This window comes from Ochotona princeps, chromosome 13 (assembly GCF_030435755.1).
Source record: "Ochotona princeps isolate mOchPri1 chromosome 13, mOchPri1.hap1, whole genome shotgun sequence".
Taxonomy (NCBI): Eukaryota; Metazoa; Chordata; class Mammalia; order Lagomorpha; family Ochotonidae; genus Ochotona; species Ochotona princeps.
The window spans coordinates 37,383,991-37,400,277 of NC_080844.1; the positions used below are offsets into that span (position 1 = coordinate 37,383,991).

The window sequence follows — 16,287 nt, forward strand, 5'->3', positions numbered from 1 at the left end:
TACGCTTTTGACTTTGGATCATCTTGGAATTTCAAAGTTTTGTGTCTCGATGGCTTTCGATCAAAAATTACCTTGAGATCTGTGACAAACTAATGTATTGTTAGACAATTATTTCTGAATACAATATACACACAGTAAATGAATCCCTTAACTGTGCTACATGTTTTAATCACTTTCTGGATATTCATTTGATTCTGTCTGGGGAGAAGGGTCTACAAATGTGTGTCCGTGGGTGCTGCACACATATCTATGCATACACAAACACTCAGAGTACAGTGTGCTATTTTAAGAGTTTGAACTCTATCTTTCAACAAAGTTTAGCTGCTTTCCTTTTGCAAATGCATTTAATTTTATCTGGAAACTTTTTGACGTTAGAAATAGAACAACTGTAGTTTCTCATTATGTTTGCTGCCAGAATCCATGCTTGGTTGCTCAACTAAAGACCTTATATTGCTAATTACTACCACATGCCCATATCCCAAGCGCAAGAAAACTTATTGATTCTGACAGCCCATTCTCTCAACACTGAATTCCAAATGAAAACTCAAATTTTGGCCAAACATAACATTTCATCAATCTTGTTCTACTGACTGGGAAAACAACATCAAACAAAGGGTGCTAATGGCCCTTTATTACCGTTCCTTTCCCAAGCTTATATTTTCTGATGAAAGATCTAAGTGACCAAAGGACTGCTTTAAACTACTTAGTAATTAGCTTTTGAACTAGGGCACGATGTGTAAAGTAAAGTGAACAGTCCCGGTGTTGATGACAGGGTGGACTCTTTGTCCCCAGGGTTGAGGGACATTGGAGATCGAATAAGAACATGAAAAGCAAAGTACATTTTCATAAAGGAAGACAAATAAAGGAGTTAGAGAGAGAGAGAGACTAAAAGCAATGATAAAAGATTATAGAACCAGAACAAAACTGCAGGAAGTCTGTGATCTGAAGTCATCAGCAGGTGGGGGGTTGGATGTGAAATGCCAAAGCTAAAAGTTGACCAGATCAGACCAGGGGTAGGTGAATGAGCAAGGGTGGGACTGGCAGCCTCATCTGGGCCACCCATCAACAAAAGCTGCCAAACACAGTCCACCCACCATTAAGCAGCAAAACTATCCCAGACCAAAAACACAAAACAAAACAAAAATTAACCTGGAATGAGAGTCAAGAAATATTTTCAGTCTTGGTTTTAGGGTAATTGATTCCACTGACTTCTTCAGGGACAGCGATAAGGAAATTCTGGCCGAGACTGTGGCATGGGGAGGCCGTAACGGGAGCCTTGGGCCCTGAGGATGCCTTTTGCTTTACAGAGACCTGTCCACACCTCAAAAGCAAAACAAATGGAGAAGCTATTTGCCTCTTGGCATGGGATAAATGACCAAGGGGGAAATCTCTGGACTTATTTGGCCTTTTGGATCCAACAATTGCCCAGAAATCAGAACAGCTTGGTTCTAACCTCATCCAGGAAGATAATAGAGAAAGGAGGGGTCAGTTAGAGGCAATATGAAGGGATATGCTGCATCCACTGACAAGATGCCAGCTGGCCTCTTCTCACCCACGGTCCTCTGTGCCTTCGAGCAGAAATGGGTATCTTGTGGGTAGTTAAAGAAAATGAGCCCTTTTCCCACCTACTCATTTTCTGAATGGAGGACTGGCCACCTGAGCTCATGCTACATTGGAATCACTGAGCAGAGAGGCGGGGCCACACACGCCAGCACAGCCAACTGTCAAGAACGGAGGCAGCAGTGACATAAGGAGAAACAATGCTACCAGTTGAATTTTACTTTGAAGTGAAAAAAAAAATCAAGAGGTTATTTGAAAATGAGTGAGAAGACAAGAAAAGGCCCCACAGCTTTATGCTTGGCACTTCCGCGATTGGTGAGCGTTGATGGAAATTTTCTGTATGTGCAATGGGATGGTGGGATGGAAGATACTTGGGGCCTGAGCTGTGAAATAAAATTATGTCCCTTTCATGCTGCTTAATTTGTATTTCAAAAACACAACAAACAAACCCAAGACCCCTAAGAAAGTCTTGGAAAAGTAGAGCAAATAGAAGGCAGAACAAAACCACCTGCGTCCAGTGTTTCTCTTGAGACAGTGCTATGGGGTGGGGGGAGACTTCTTGTCCACGTTGGATAGAGCCATTTGTGGAAAGCTGCCACCCATCGAGTGAGCTCAGTGAAAAGCAAAGGCATGCACCATTTGTATGGGACACCAAAGAGAAGGCGGGTCAGAAATACCAGGGAAGGCCATGATCTTCTCTAGCCACAGCAACTCTTGTCCCAGAAGAAATCTCCAGTGAGTAAATAACTCCCTTGGAGGATGTGATCCCTGCCTGCCAGCTGATTCCCTGGTGGACCTCGCCTTCCCAAGGACTCTGCAGCTAGAGCTGTGTCCCACATGCCTGCTGCACAAGACCTGCCACAGGATGGCGCCACCTTCACTGAAGGGATGAGCACTGAAATTGCATAGCCAGTGGGTATGAAGAACGCCTAAGATCGGTTCACATGTCAGGGGACAGGACAGAACCTAGAGGCTCAGCAGCACACCTTTCTGAGATAAACCCATTACATTTCTTGGAAATTGTGAATGGGGACAAGGCCTAGGGAGTCAGTCCCAGGACGGCAACTTTCCTGAGGGTAACCTCTGACGTATACCCTATGCAAGCTCCCGGGGTTTTTCCCTCTGAGAAGTGGGCTGGGGCAAGGGCAGGATTCAAGGTCACCGCCCAGGGGCTCTGGCAAAGTCACTCAGCACAGCTGACTTACTTTCTGCCTCCATGTTTGTTAAAAGTCCCGCCGAATTTATTCCGATTCAGGATGAGAGCAGCAATTTCAGGTACGTAGCGGGCAAACATTGCCTACATGCACGAGACAAAGAAACAAGAGCCAAAAAAAAAAAAAAAAAACCAGCATGCAGAGGGAATCTCCCACGGGCGAGGTGGCAAAACCTCTCAGCATACTTACTTTCTTCCACTAACCGCACTATAGGAGCCCCCGTATTTCTTGCGGTTTCCTATGAGCTCTATGATTTCAGGGACGTAGCTGGCAAACATGGCCTGAGGAAGAGATAGGAGACAGAAGAGAGGATGAACAGACCAGACCCAAGAGGGCCGGGGTGCTTCCAGGAGGGGGACACTAAGGTGTGAAAACACACAGGGGTTAGACTGCGGAAAGAACCCCCAACAGGGCACGCTCCTGGAACTGTAAGCCTTAGCCGATGTAGACAACTAACAAAAAAAAAAAAAAAAAATACACACACAATCGAGAAAAATGCAAGGAGACAGGGATGGCCATGTGGATGTTTAGCTCTCCTTTCAGAAGGCGGATAAGCAAACAGGGTGTGTGTCAGTGAAATTAAACACGCACTTACACACACACACACATGCCCACACATGCATATACATTTTCGCAAAAAGACTTTTCTAGTTAAAATTCCAAGGAGCATTCATGTCTCCTGTTGGGAGGGGGAGGGCATTAAAACCAATGAACACCAAAAGATGACTAACACACAAGCAATTTTTTTAATTAAAAAAAATCACTAAAACTTGAGGAGATCACATGAGAGGAATAGAGAGCGGGGGGGGGGGGGGAACCACAAATGTGCCATGTTTTGTCCAACAAACATCTTCCTTGTGGCTGGAAGAGTGGGGAAGCCTCGTCTAGGGTCTGCAGGGACGCTCGCAGGGATGTACATGTGCCGGGCACATTCATACGCATTTTCCAAATGCTCGTGTCCCGTGTAAACACACAAGGGCGGCAGACATGCTCCTAAATGTGCATGCAGTGTACATACGTGCGAGCTGTGTGGGAAGTCGCACGTGTGCCTCGCACACAGCTGAAACCTACGCTCCAAGGGAGCTTGCCTGACACGCCCTCGGCCCACATCACGGACCCGCGGCTCACTGCCACGGAGCAGCAAAGCCAGAAGTGAACAACAAACGGACTTGCAAAAGGATGAGAGATGACCTCCCACCCCGTGCTGCTCAAGAAGCGAGCGGGCTTCTTCCAGAACCACACGCTGGCTGCTCGGCGCTGAGGCACCTCTGTCCGCTGCAGGGGGAGCTGGGCACCAGCCACAGTGTTTGTTGGAGGTGGGAGAGGAACGTGAAAGGGCAGGACAGGGGGAGCTCTTGAAACCGCAAACCCTCTACACAGTATGGACGGCGCCTCCCGCAAGGGCTAAGCGACTGCCACTGTCCTCGTGGGACGTCACAAGTTGATCCCTTTGACTAAGGGACTTATTGCCACATCCCTTTCCTAAGACGGTGAGGTTTGCTCCCAGCTCAATGACTGTCCCGGAAACAGACCACAGGCCTCGGTCCTCCCGATTCCAGGCATGCTTCAAAAAGTGGGCAGGAAGGTCACCCTGGCCAGTCTGTTGGCTCAACTGGACCACCAGTTTCCAACACAGAGAATAGTATACAAACATAACCTGCTACGCAAACAGATGACAGAGAAATGTTCACTGCCACAAGAACCAACGTGGTAATAAAATGATTTTACCAGTCCCCCGAGGATGAAGAAGACCATGAAGAGGCGCCCAAGCGTGGTTTTTGCGTATACGTCCCCGTAACCCACGGTGGACATGGTGACCATGAGGAGATAGACGCACTCCCAGTACGTGAGAGCCTGATTGTTCTGGAAATTCTCCCATGGATCTCCTGAATTTTCCACCTAAAGCAACGGGGAGGGAGAGGAGAAGAGAGAAAAATGGTCACATCTCTGCCCCCTCCTGTGGCCCTGATGCCCTGCACCGAGCTCTGGCAGCCAGAACCACCTGCATGTGGGCGAGGTGCTGGAGGAGCAGCCCCTGCAAAGGCCTGCCTGGCTTTGGGGAGCTGAGAAGAGAGGCCCAAGGACTTGGGGTGATCCCTCCCCTGCGACTCTTCTCACAGCTGAAATCCAGGCCGCTGCCTCTGCTCAGCTGCCCACAGCCTTCTTCAAGCACAGTGTGGCCCGCTCTCCCCTGACTTCTCTCTGCAGGCCCAGGAGCCTCCTGTAAGGGGTGCCTCATGACTCAGCAGCTCCCTGCTGCGCCCTGGCCTGCAGGTCTCTCCAGGCAGTCTGCACACAGCATTCCATCACCAGATCCAGCTCCCTTTCCTGGGCAACAAGGCAACAGCTGTGACCCTGGAGGTCACAGGAATTTTATCAGGAGACCAGAGTGGGTGCTCCTGACAATGCTGCTGGCCAATGACCTGCAAATATACCCTCTGTGGGCTCCCCCATCCCGGTCTCAGCCCTGCGGGTGTGTGAGGGGACACCAGCAGGTGGCCACGCTTCTTTGAACGGGCAGGCATGGCCGGATTTGGAGAACATGGGCTCAGGTACCCGGTTTGCTGTCCTCTCATCCCACCAGGTTGTGGAACAAACAGAAGCACTCTACTCCCAGGAGAAAGGGAGTGATGTGGCCATCTCCAGCTGCCTTGATGCTGGAAGTTAATGCTTGCAATCCCCAACATGGCCCACAGGGAGCACCCAAGTCTCCAGCCCTGCTTCTGCGGAGCATTCCCAGCTCTCCTCCTCCATCCCCCCTACCTCCCCCAGGCTGGAGCCGGCCCCCAGCACACACCCATTTCCCAGGCATTCCTCAAGACAGTGGCCTCCTCCACATCTGTGGTTTAGGCACTTGGTGCTTGGTGACAACAAGAATGAAGGCGCGAAGGAGTGATTCCAACCAAGCATTCCAACAGCACCAAGATGTGGGAGGGGGACCCCCAGATCTGGTGACTGCAAGTGAGCCCCTGGCTCCCTTCCCAGGCCTGTCTTCTTCTGGATGGTGGATGACATCATGCATCCTCCCGTCCTGTGTGCAGCCTCTGGCTGGGGGAGGAATGGCCCCCTCAAAGTCTCAAAATTGCATAGTCCTGCATAGTCTATCTTCCCACGAAACTTTCCAACAATCGCTGGGCTCCACCAGCCTTAGGGAGGTGGGAAGACCCTGACTTGCTAAGGTGAAGCTTCGGCAAAGTTGCTAATAGCAAACAGCACTGAGGTACTAGACTGGTGCCATCAGGCAAAAGGCAAAATTAATTGTAACTTTCCACTACGGGGGGTGGGGGAGTGGGGAGTGAAGGGTAGAGAGAAACTGAGGAATATGAAGTTGTTTACTAAGACCTGTGGGTGCAACTTACAACCTCCTCCCCAGCGCTTTCCTGGGTGTTTGCTGAGGAAGTACTGCCATCTTGTGGTGCTTTGGGTTATTGCACAGAGAAAGAAAATGCCACCACAGCTGAATACAGATTCCTTCTGGGATCATGCCCTGCCACTTGGAACTAGCCTAAAGTGAAAGGACAGAAAATCAGGCTGCCACAGTGTTGCTTCCACTTTTCCCTACTAACACTGGGTTCAAGTTTCTCTCCAGTGAGAGATCTTTCCGGGGTTTGTTCCGGGCAAGCCGGGCTACTTACCAAGTGGATGAAGCCGGCCGCAGTTAGCCAGGTGCTGATGAAGATGGACAGCAGATTCACCAGCTTGATGGAATTACTGTGCAGGGACAACAAGTGAAATGGTCAGGTCAGCAAGGGCAGGCCCGGTGCGGCTGCCTGGGGAGAAGCAGGCCACCCCCAAAGGCCAAGTGTCATTGAGGAAAGGGACTTGGCCAGGCCTGAGGACCAGGATGGAGTCTGCAGGAAGATTGCGCCAGGACTGCTGGACAAAGTCAACCTTAGCCTTTTGCTAGAGTTGATGTCAGTGTTAACTTCTTATTTTGAGAAGTCTTTAAAACCCACAGAAAAATGGAGAGAATGGTAATAACGAACCCCTGTGTGCCCTCTACCCAAATTTATCGATTATTAAAATACTGTCATATTGCCTAACCTTCATTTTTGCTTTCTTTTTGTTCTTAAAAAGTTTCTTTGACCAGCCTGCTTACAAATAAATTGTAGACGCAGTGGCATGACTCTTAAACACACTTCAGCACTCAAGGCATAAGAAGAAGAGCCGTGTGGGACCTCTGTGATGGCGCAGAAAGTGAATCCTCCATCCTGGGACACCGGCATCCCGCATGGGCACCGGTTCAAGCCCCCGCTGTTGCACTTCCCATCCGGTTCCCTGTTTGTGGCCTGGGAAAGCAGCGAAGGATGGCTCAAGTCCCTGGGACCCTGCACCCATGGAAGAAACCAGGAAAAGGCTCCTGGCTCCTGGCTTCAGACAGATTCAGCTCTGGCTGTTGTGGGAGTGAGGCAGAGGTAATGAAAGACCTTCTCTGTCTCACCTTCTCTCTTTGTAGCATCTGCCTTCCAAATAGGTAAATTAATCTCAAAACAAAACAAAACAAAACAGAATGTGTGTGATATATTCACGATACCACTGTCACAACCAAGAATGGGTGTGTGTGGACAATTAACCTCAGCCGCCGTCCCCATCCAATGGCTGCAGCTGCCCCCAGAGGATGTGCAATGGCGCTTCCTCTCACTTTCCCACCAGCTCCTGGAACCAGTCAAAGTTCACGCACTGCTTTGGCTGTCAGGATGCCTTCACGCAGAAGCAGGGACACATTCTCTGTATGGGGACAAATAGTCTCTATGCTTGGCTTTTCAGGTCATTCATTGTTTGCTGCAACTCAGCCTCCATGGAAAAAATGAAGCCCTGAATCCCTACAAAGAGGAACGGCTGTGGCTGTGTTCCAATAAAACTTTATTGGCAGAACAATGCTGGACTGGCCCACGGAGCATGGTGCGTCAGTCCCTTTACAAAGTAATAGCACACACTTTCTTGGGGCTTGTTTTCAATGACATTCAATTGTGAGTCTCCAAGACCACCTGGCCTGTTATCCAACAACCTCACACCTAACACCTGGAATACCCCCTGATGCTCCTCGCATAGAATAAGTGGCCCACACTGACCAGTGACATCTGTGAATGCAGGGCCTTGTCTGCCTTCGTTCCAGGAGCACACATTCCCCGCCGCCTCGTGGGGCCTCTGTGAACGTGCTCCGAGGGGACTGGTCTTTCTCCGAGCTATTCCTACTGTGCCTCAAGCTGTCTGCTCCTGCTGGGATACAGCTCCTCAGCTGCTGGGGACAGCGGCTCTCTGACTCTCCAAAGGCTTCCTGTTCACCAAGACGCGCTGTCCAAACTCCACCCCCACGGTCAGTTTCCTGTGAAGCCCTGGACTTCCTACCACTGGGCATCCACACCAACTCCTGAAACCATCAGCCCAGCCAAACCTGTCTGCAGAGCTCAGTGGAGGCAGCCACTCAACTCCACAGCGGTCCTGTTTATCTAAGTACTTGCCATACCTCCATGCCTGTTCAGACCCTACCCCTTCCTTCAAGCCTTTACGCCCACCTGCAATACTTAAGGGGAAGTCCCCTGGTTCTGACCTGCAGCCATCTTCATGGTAAGTCATCCTTCAATCTTCATTCTGTTTCGCTCCCCACTTTCCTTGCTGCGCCTGGCAGAAGGGTCTCTGTCTTCTATCTCTGTCTCCCAGTGGTGACCCAGGACAGCCTCCAGCCTCAGCTTGCCACTGTTGGTCAAGTCATCTCTATTATCCTCTCCCATCTCTCTCAGGGAAGCAATGATTGACATGGCATGAGTTGGGACAGATCTTCCATCCACTGGTTCACTCCCCCAGAGACGAGCCAATCCAAAGCCAGGAGCCAGGAGCCAGGAGTTTCTTTCAGCTCTCCCACACAGGCACAGGGTCAGTAGAGGATGGCCCGAGTCTAACAGTTTTAAATCACAGTGTTTGAAGGAACATCTGTGCTGCTCACCACACGTACACCATCTCATGTGTGCTTCCTCATTTAGTCCTCATAACGACTGCAGGAGCTCATGCCCTGTTAACCCAGCCCAGTCATTTCCCCCAGGAAGCAGCAGAGCTGCAACGTGAGCCAGGCAGTCTGGCCACAGAATGTATACTCTGGACCATGACAAGACTGTACCCTGGGCACAGACTGGGACTATGAGAAGGTCGACTTGGACTGCCAAAGGCAAGCCAAACCTCACCCCACTCCACAAATAGGAGATGAAAAGGACAGAAGGCACTGTCCAGGGGCCAGAACTGTGGCGAAACAGGTTAGGCCTCTACCTACAGTGCTGGTATCCCATATGGGCACCTGGTCCATGCTCTGCTGCCTTCCCAGGCCATCAGCAGGGAGCTGGATGGGAAGTGGAGCAGCCAGGATATGAACTGGCACCCATATGAGATATCAGCACTTCCAGGTAAAGGATTAGCCTGTTGAGTCACTGTGCCTGCCCAAGCATGCTCTTTAGGGATGTGACTGCAACACCAGCACCTCCTACTCTCGACATGTTTCTCAGTGGAAAACCAAAAGAGGGGAGCTTCATCCCCTGCCTCCACCTTGCAAGTCCTCTGACATGTTTCACACACTGGAGAGGAAGAAACAGATGAAGAAGAGAGAGCCAGGGGCAAAGGGAACAATCCTGAGGAAGCATGCCTTCTCCATTAGCTCAGGTTGATTCTTACAGTCCTAGGTCCTTGGAGGCTTGAACGAGGCAGAGCACCACCAACTGAGACATAAAACCTATTGGCGGCTCTAAGCCTCTCGGTGCCTTGGAAAAAAAATGACCTAAATGTGGTGATTATTAAAGTCTAAATGCCTGTCACCGTGATATTAATGGTACTTAAGGGAGTGCTCGCCGTGTGTGGAGCATTTAATCACTGTTACTTAAGGAGTTGGCGTTCAGTCCTGAAATCTGATTATTTTTATGACATCAACATTATCACAGATCCCTAGTGTTAGGAATTTGCTTCCCAAATTAAACTCCATGGTCCAAGCAATCAGCTGAAAGCTACCGACAAGAGATGCAAGATTAACCCCTGTGGGCCTCTGCATCCTCTGAGATACAGGGCATTCAGGGTTGAGGGGGTTCCCCCCGTGGAGGGATGGGGTATAGGAACAGAGCTGCACATTGTGGGGGGCAAAGGAGCCCATGGGACTTGGGGCACAGACTCTGGGCCAAGCATGAAGCTGCCATTGGACAGCATATTCACAACCATTCACATGCTAGCTCCCTCCTTGCTGTGCTCTGCTTCTTCCAGCTCTGGGTAGAAGCAGGCTGCTGAAAACCTGAAAAATGAAGCAGCAACTTCACATCATGACCTCCCATCGCAGCTACAAGGCCTCCGTCCCTACCTAATGCCAACGTTTGCCAGGGATACACTGTCAGAAAGGGTCAGACAAGATCTCCCTAAAGATGATCGTGTGACTCCACCTTCCCTAGAAACCAGCAGAGAGGGCTCCCAGGAGAGCTGCTCCAGGTCCCAATCCTATCGCAAGGTCTGGACTTCCTTCTCTCTGCAGCAGACCTCCAGGGTCTGTGCTCAGAAGCAAAGAGCTGAGGTGGCCGGGTACCAGGAGAGAGAGGAGGTCCACAGTCATCCTAAGGCTTCCAGAGTCCCTGTCATTCAGCGAAGCACTCATCCGGTATCCTGGCCTTTGCCTACCTGCCTAACAGTCCTCATTTCCCTCCGCGGAGCCCCACCAGCCAGAAGCACAGAACCAATTCTCAGATCTCCTCCAGACTGGGTCCTCCTACCTTTGCACTTTCTTCAACCTTGGCTGGAAGTCAGCCTCCCCTTCTCCTGGGCCCCTCCCCCTGGGATGGCACCCAGCTTTCTGAAAGGCTTACCTAAGATACTCACGCTGCTCCTTGTGAATACCTCAGCTGCCTCACAGCTCATGCTGCTGCAGACTGAATCACTCCATCCCAGGCTTCTCAACCCTGGGCACCTGTCTCAGCACTCAGGCCGACCCCATTCCCCTACATCGCCTCTTGGGACCTTGCTGGCAGCAGTATAGTACCTGCACGCCCACCTTGAGGCTGGCCTTGTTAGATTAACTCAGTTCCCTGTCTGTGACCCCAAGTGGTGGGAACTCAGAAAAATCTAAGTTCCAGGATTATAATGAAAATATCCCCCGACCATGCAAGTTTAATCAGGTGTACAATGTGATGCTGGGGAAATGTGGTTTGGGGCCCAGATGGCAAATACCCTACCAGGCTTCCTCCCATGAGGCTGCCCAAACCAGGCTTCCCCTTTCCGCATTAAGACAATGAGCCAGCACTGATGGTGTGGTTAGAAGGTACTGTGCTGGCTAGGGATGCCAGAGCTGCTTTCTGCATCCACAGGAGAGAAGGGACTTTCCTCTAAAGAATGGGGATCAGGTTGGTATCCTAGGTCACAGAGATCCAGCTATCCTGTCACTGTCTGAACTACACGCCCAAAAGGAATGTGAAGAGACCAGGATAGATAGATAGATAGATAGATAGATAGATAGATAGATAGATAGATAAGGGCCTAGGCGCTGGTTACTCACCAATCCTACCATTAAAAATACAGTGCAGAAGTGGGCATTTAGCCTAGAAATTAAGATAGTCATTAAGAAAACTATATCCACGGCCTGGCACAACAGCCTAGTGGCTAAATCCTTGCCTTGCATGCACCAGGATCACACATGGGCACTGGTTCGTGTCCCAGCTGATCTTCCCATCCAGTTCCCTGTTTGTGACCTGGGAAAGCAGTGGAGGATGACTCAGTGCCTTGGGACACTGCACCCACATGAGACACCTAGAAGAAGTTCCTGGCTTCAGCTTGGCTTAGCTCTTGCTGTTGCAGCCACTTGGTGATTGAACCAGCAGATAGAAGTTCTTCTCTCTGTATCTCCTTCTCTCCATAAATCTGACTTTCCAATAAAAATAAATAAATCTTAAAAAAAAGAATAATTCATCCAGGGACTAGTGCTGTGATGTCACGTGTCAAGCCATCATCTGCAGCACCAGCATCCCACCTGTGGGCCAGTTTGCATCCCAGCTGTTCCATTTCTCATCCATCTTTCTGCTTACGGTCTAAAAAAGCCGTGGAGAATGGCCCAAGTGCTTAGGATCCTGCACCCATACTGCAGCCATTTAGATGGACGATCTCTCTCTCTCTTTCAAATAAATAAAAATAAAACATACATATATTTTTTAAAATCCTGCATCCCAAACCTCCAGCTCCTGACTCCAGCTTCCTGCTAACGCAGTGCCTAGGAGGGTCTCTGCTCAGCTATCTGGTTTCCCGCTAGCCATGTGGAGATGTGTGCCGCATTCGCAGCTTCAGCCCCGGCCCTGCTCCAGCATGGATGGGCATTTGGGAAGTGAGCAGTGGATAAGTATGCCATCTCTCTCTCCCTCTCAAATAAATATATATATATAGGTAATTATGATACAGGTAAACACTGGAGATGCTAGCCTGGTCAATCACTTCAATGTCAAGAGGAATGTAAGTCTACTACAGAGAATAGCCGTGCAAAGGCAGAAATCAAAATTGTTGCTCAGAGGAAAATTGGGGGAATAACTTCATTACTACATGAGAACATGTTAGAGTCCGTGGGAAAATGGATTACAAGATGTTTCTTTTGCTGCCATTGTTGAAATCCACGTGTATTCTTAAACACTGCAAAGAGCTGTCCTATATGAAGGGCACTCCTCATTGATAAATAGATCAATAAATAAATTACCTCCAGGATAACAAAAAGGATGCTCCTTTTCTGGCTAATTCAGCTAACAAAGAGAATCTTCCATAGATGATTATCTGGGGGGAGGGGGCAGGTGGGAAACCAGTACAGAAAATCACCCACCACACAACACTCACACCTCAGGAGAAGGGCCAATTATTTGAACTGGGAGGCCTGCCAGGTTCAGGAGCCGGGAGTTTAGCCTCCATTATTTGGGGAGGGTAGAAAGGTTGGCGGGTGGGGGACCCTGCTAAACCCAGGCCTTTAAGCTGCAGGTATGTTCATTATAAACCACCAAATATAGAGAGTGCCCTGTTTCTAATCATTCAGCCAACACGTTAAGGGCGCCCAAAGAGGAAACGGAACATGAAGAAGTGAGTCTCTTCAAGTGTAATTTCCTAGAAGAGAAATTTACGAGCTCTACTTATCCCCCATTAGAGGCCGTCTAACCTCTTTTATGAGTTTATTCATCAAGACGGTCCTGGTTTCCGGCCAGCTCTGTGGCCCAGCAGGTCATCAGGAGGGAGTCCTGGGAGATTTCCCTCCTGGCCCAGTCATGTTTTCCAGATCATAATGCAGTTAACTGAAGTGGCCAGGCTTGCCAGGAGGTCCTTGGGTGTTCCCCCACCCCACCCCCCCGCCCCGAAACAGGCATTCAGAGAGCAAGCCCCAGGGACCCTCTGGATCTGAACTGAACTAGAATATACTGGGAAAGGAAATGGTTTTCGGATTGCTGTAAGAGGTTTGTGACTGCTTTCAAAGAGCACCGCTTCTTGTGCCTTTACGACCGCATTCAATTTATTCTTCAGTTATGTAATAACGGGACCATTGAGCACCTGACAGAAAGGACTTCCCAGGCCATGAGCAAATGCATGGCCCATCCACTGTGTGCCTTGCTTCCCTGACACCAAGGCTCATTTCTGACCAAGCCCACTAGGGTAACTGAGAGATCAGCCACACACACACACACACACACCCTAACTGTCTCTATCCCCCCCAAATGCACAGCTGTTCCTCTCTTTTGCTGGTGATTTCCCACCCTGCAGAGAACAGTAGCAAAACCACCTTCTGGGTTCCCTCTCCATTTTGGAGGACAAAGGGGTGGGGCACACCACTGCTGCTGTGCCCGAGACAACTCCAGCTGCCAACACACCTGGTATTTGCCACTTGGGACCTGAGGGCAGTGGTGGGGTGGGGGGATGGGGACAATGCAGATATGAGAAGCAACATCTTACCTTGTTTTCAGAATATTCAGAAACTGCAAAATTTCTGAAAACTGTATCAGTCTGAGAGCTCTTAGAAACCTCAAACCTGCAGAGAGAAGGGAAAGCAGAAGCATTATTTTCAGCACATGGTCTTCATCTTCGCAGTCGGCCACCTGACACACCACCTGCCTGGGTGTGCAAGGGCAGGAGGTGCTTGCGGGGGACAGAAGAGCCAGTACCTGGAACGCACTGCCGCACTGTGATGGAGGGCTGGCTTCCGCTCAGTGGTTGAACTGACTTCCGCAGGCAGGGTGGTGCTTGGGGAATCATGCTAAGGAGGGGCCCTGGAGAGGGGCCAGAGGGACCCCTCACCGGCCCATCTCTGGCGGGATTTTGTCTCTCCAAAATACTGGGAACTATGATGGCACAGGGTAGCCTATGCTAAAAGCAGATTAAGAATAAATCAGGTATAATCTCCTACATGTTGGGAGACACCTCAGTGGCAACAAGATGGATTTGTGAAGGTTCATGAAAGACACCCATTGTAAGATCGGAGGGGAGAACAATGGGGAGTGGAGGGGAGACCCCAGTGTCTATTAAACTGTGTCATAAAAAAAGAACAAATCAGACGACCTTACATCTTTCTGTATTTTTTTCTATTTACCTTGTGGTCTGATGAGGACCATGCTTTACAGCAGTTTCCTACGAAGCTCTGTGTTTTGCTTCCAATTGATACATAAGAAAAAACTTTAAAACACAGATCAACCCACTACAGCTTTAGGATTCAAAATATGTAATTCCACACTGACAGCATGAGGCATAACTCCTCTTGAATGAGACAGCAGTGTTTCTCGGTAGAAGTGAGAGAGGGTGAAAACATAACCAAAAACTTTAAAAAGAATGCAAATTGTTTTTGTCCTTAATAACCAGGAGCAAATGACGTTTCTGTCAAGGTCAAATTCATGACATAAAAACACTGAGTCATGGATTGGTGTCTCACGCAGAATCATTTAGAAGGTACAGAGTATGACAGCACAGAGACACGATGAATAAACATTACACCCGCTCCCAGGAGGATTTTCTTTGGAATATTTTTGGAAAGCATCTTCCCCTGATGCAGCTTGTGCCAAAGCGGCGCTAAGCAGCAGGTGGAACTGAGTTATCACACAGCCTCGTGCCATTGGGGGAAGACTTTATTCTGCCACAGGCGAGACACTAAAAGGAGACCTGACACCATGCGGTGGAAGCCACAGACATCTACCAGAGAACCCAGAAATCCTCCATGTGGCCTACAGGGGGCACTGTGTAGTTAGCAAGGAGCAGAAATCTGATTGTAAAATTAAAGGAGAAGGAAAAGCTATGACTTCGAAGATGTATCTCTCACCTGAAAAGGAGTTCCCTCATGAAGACTTTCTGCAGAAAAAAAAAATTCACCCTCTATGCAAAATAGTGTTCATGCAACTTTTTTTAAACCTGAAATTTCCAAGATCAGAAGGGATGCCGGCAAAATGGAAAAGGCTCAGGGAGACTGACAGAACCACAAGCAAACCAACAGAAGATCTGGCCCTGCTGACAACTTCATGGAGGGAAGAAACCGAGAAGTCATCTCAGGGAGCAGAGGATATGGGGAGAGGGGAGAGAGAAACAATGACACAGAGTGGAGATCAGAGAGACCTGGGCAGTGAAGTGCATACCATGTGTGCCCCAGGGAAGCTGGCTCCTTGGTCCGCAGCAGCAGCCCAGACACCAGAGAAAGGCCTTCCTGGGTCTGAACAAGGGCTGCTGATGGAAGGCTCTGAGGAATGCAACACTGTATACCTCTCACTTATTCTAATTCAAGGCTTCCAATCAATGACACAGTCTAAATAAAGCATCAGCATGAGGACAGGGAGGGAGAGTAGTTACCATTCATGTAATGAAGGCAATTTTTTTATCATAACCAACACTGAACAGCCACCGGGCAATACTCTGCAGAGAATCTGACTCAAGGCCAGTGTGTCCAGCTTTTTGTTGGTTCACAAGTGGAGGCAGCCAAGACAAAGTCTCCTTAATATCTAAGACTCAAAAAACACCTGTTTGCTGGGCCCAGCGGCGTGGCCTAATAGCTAAAGTCCTCACCTTCAACGCCCCGGGATCCCATATGGGCGCCAGTTCTAATCCCGGCAGCTCCACTTCCCATCCAGCTCCCTGCTTGTGGCCTGGGAAGGCAGTCGAGGACGGCCCAGTGCTTTGGGTTCCTGCACCCGTGTGGGAGACCTGGAAGAGGTTCCTGGTTCCCAGCATTGGATCAGTGCGCACCAGCCGTTGCGGCTCACTTGGGGAGTGAATCATCAGACGGAAGATCTTCCTCTCTGTCTCTCCTCCTCTCTGTATATCTGACTTTGTAATGAAAAAAAAAGAAATACCTGTTTGCTCAGCTTGTTGTACAAAACAGTTTCCAAAGAGGCTTGCCTGCCTTACTAAATCAGAATATGGGGCAAAGAGCTGGAATGCCCATTTTTCTTCTTTTTTTTAAGATTCATTTTTATTGGACAGTCAGATATACAGAGAGGAGGAAAGACAGAGAGGAATATCTTCCATCCATTGATTCACTCCCCAAGCAGCTGCAATGGCTAGA

General features: G+C 49.4%; 1 protein-coding gene across 9 annotated transcripts in view; it reads right to left on the reverse strand.

Annotated features, from left to right (window-relative positions):
* KCNMA1 (potassium calcium-activated channel subfamily M alpha 1) overlaps positions 1-16,287 on the reverse strand; it is a 665,861-nt gene that overhangs the window by 215,190 nt on the left and 434,384 nt on the right. For 8 of the 9 annotated variants that reach the window (XM_058671049.1, XM_058671047.1, XM_058671046.1 and 5 more), the window contains exons 6-9: positions 13,701-13,776; positions 6,410-6,485; positions 4,503-4,673; positions 2,964-3,055 (exon numbers count right to left, since the gene is read on the reverse strand). In XM_058671049.1, coding sequence (XP_058527032.1) covers positions 2,964-3,055; positions 4,503-4,673; positions 6,410-6,485; positions 13,701-13,776 — 415 coding nt within the window. Of the gene's footprint in view, positions 1-2,765; positions 2,858-2,963; positions 3,056-4,502; positions 4,674-6,409; positions 6,486-13,700; positions 13,777-16,287 lie in introns of all 9 variants that reach the window. The other variant, XM_058671050.1, reaches the window with a different exon arrangement.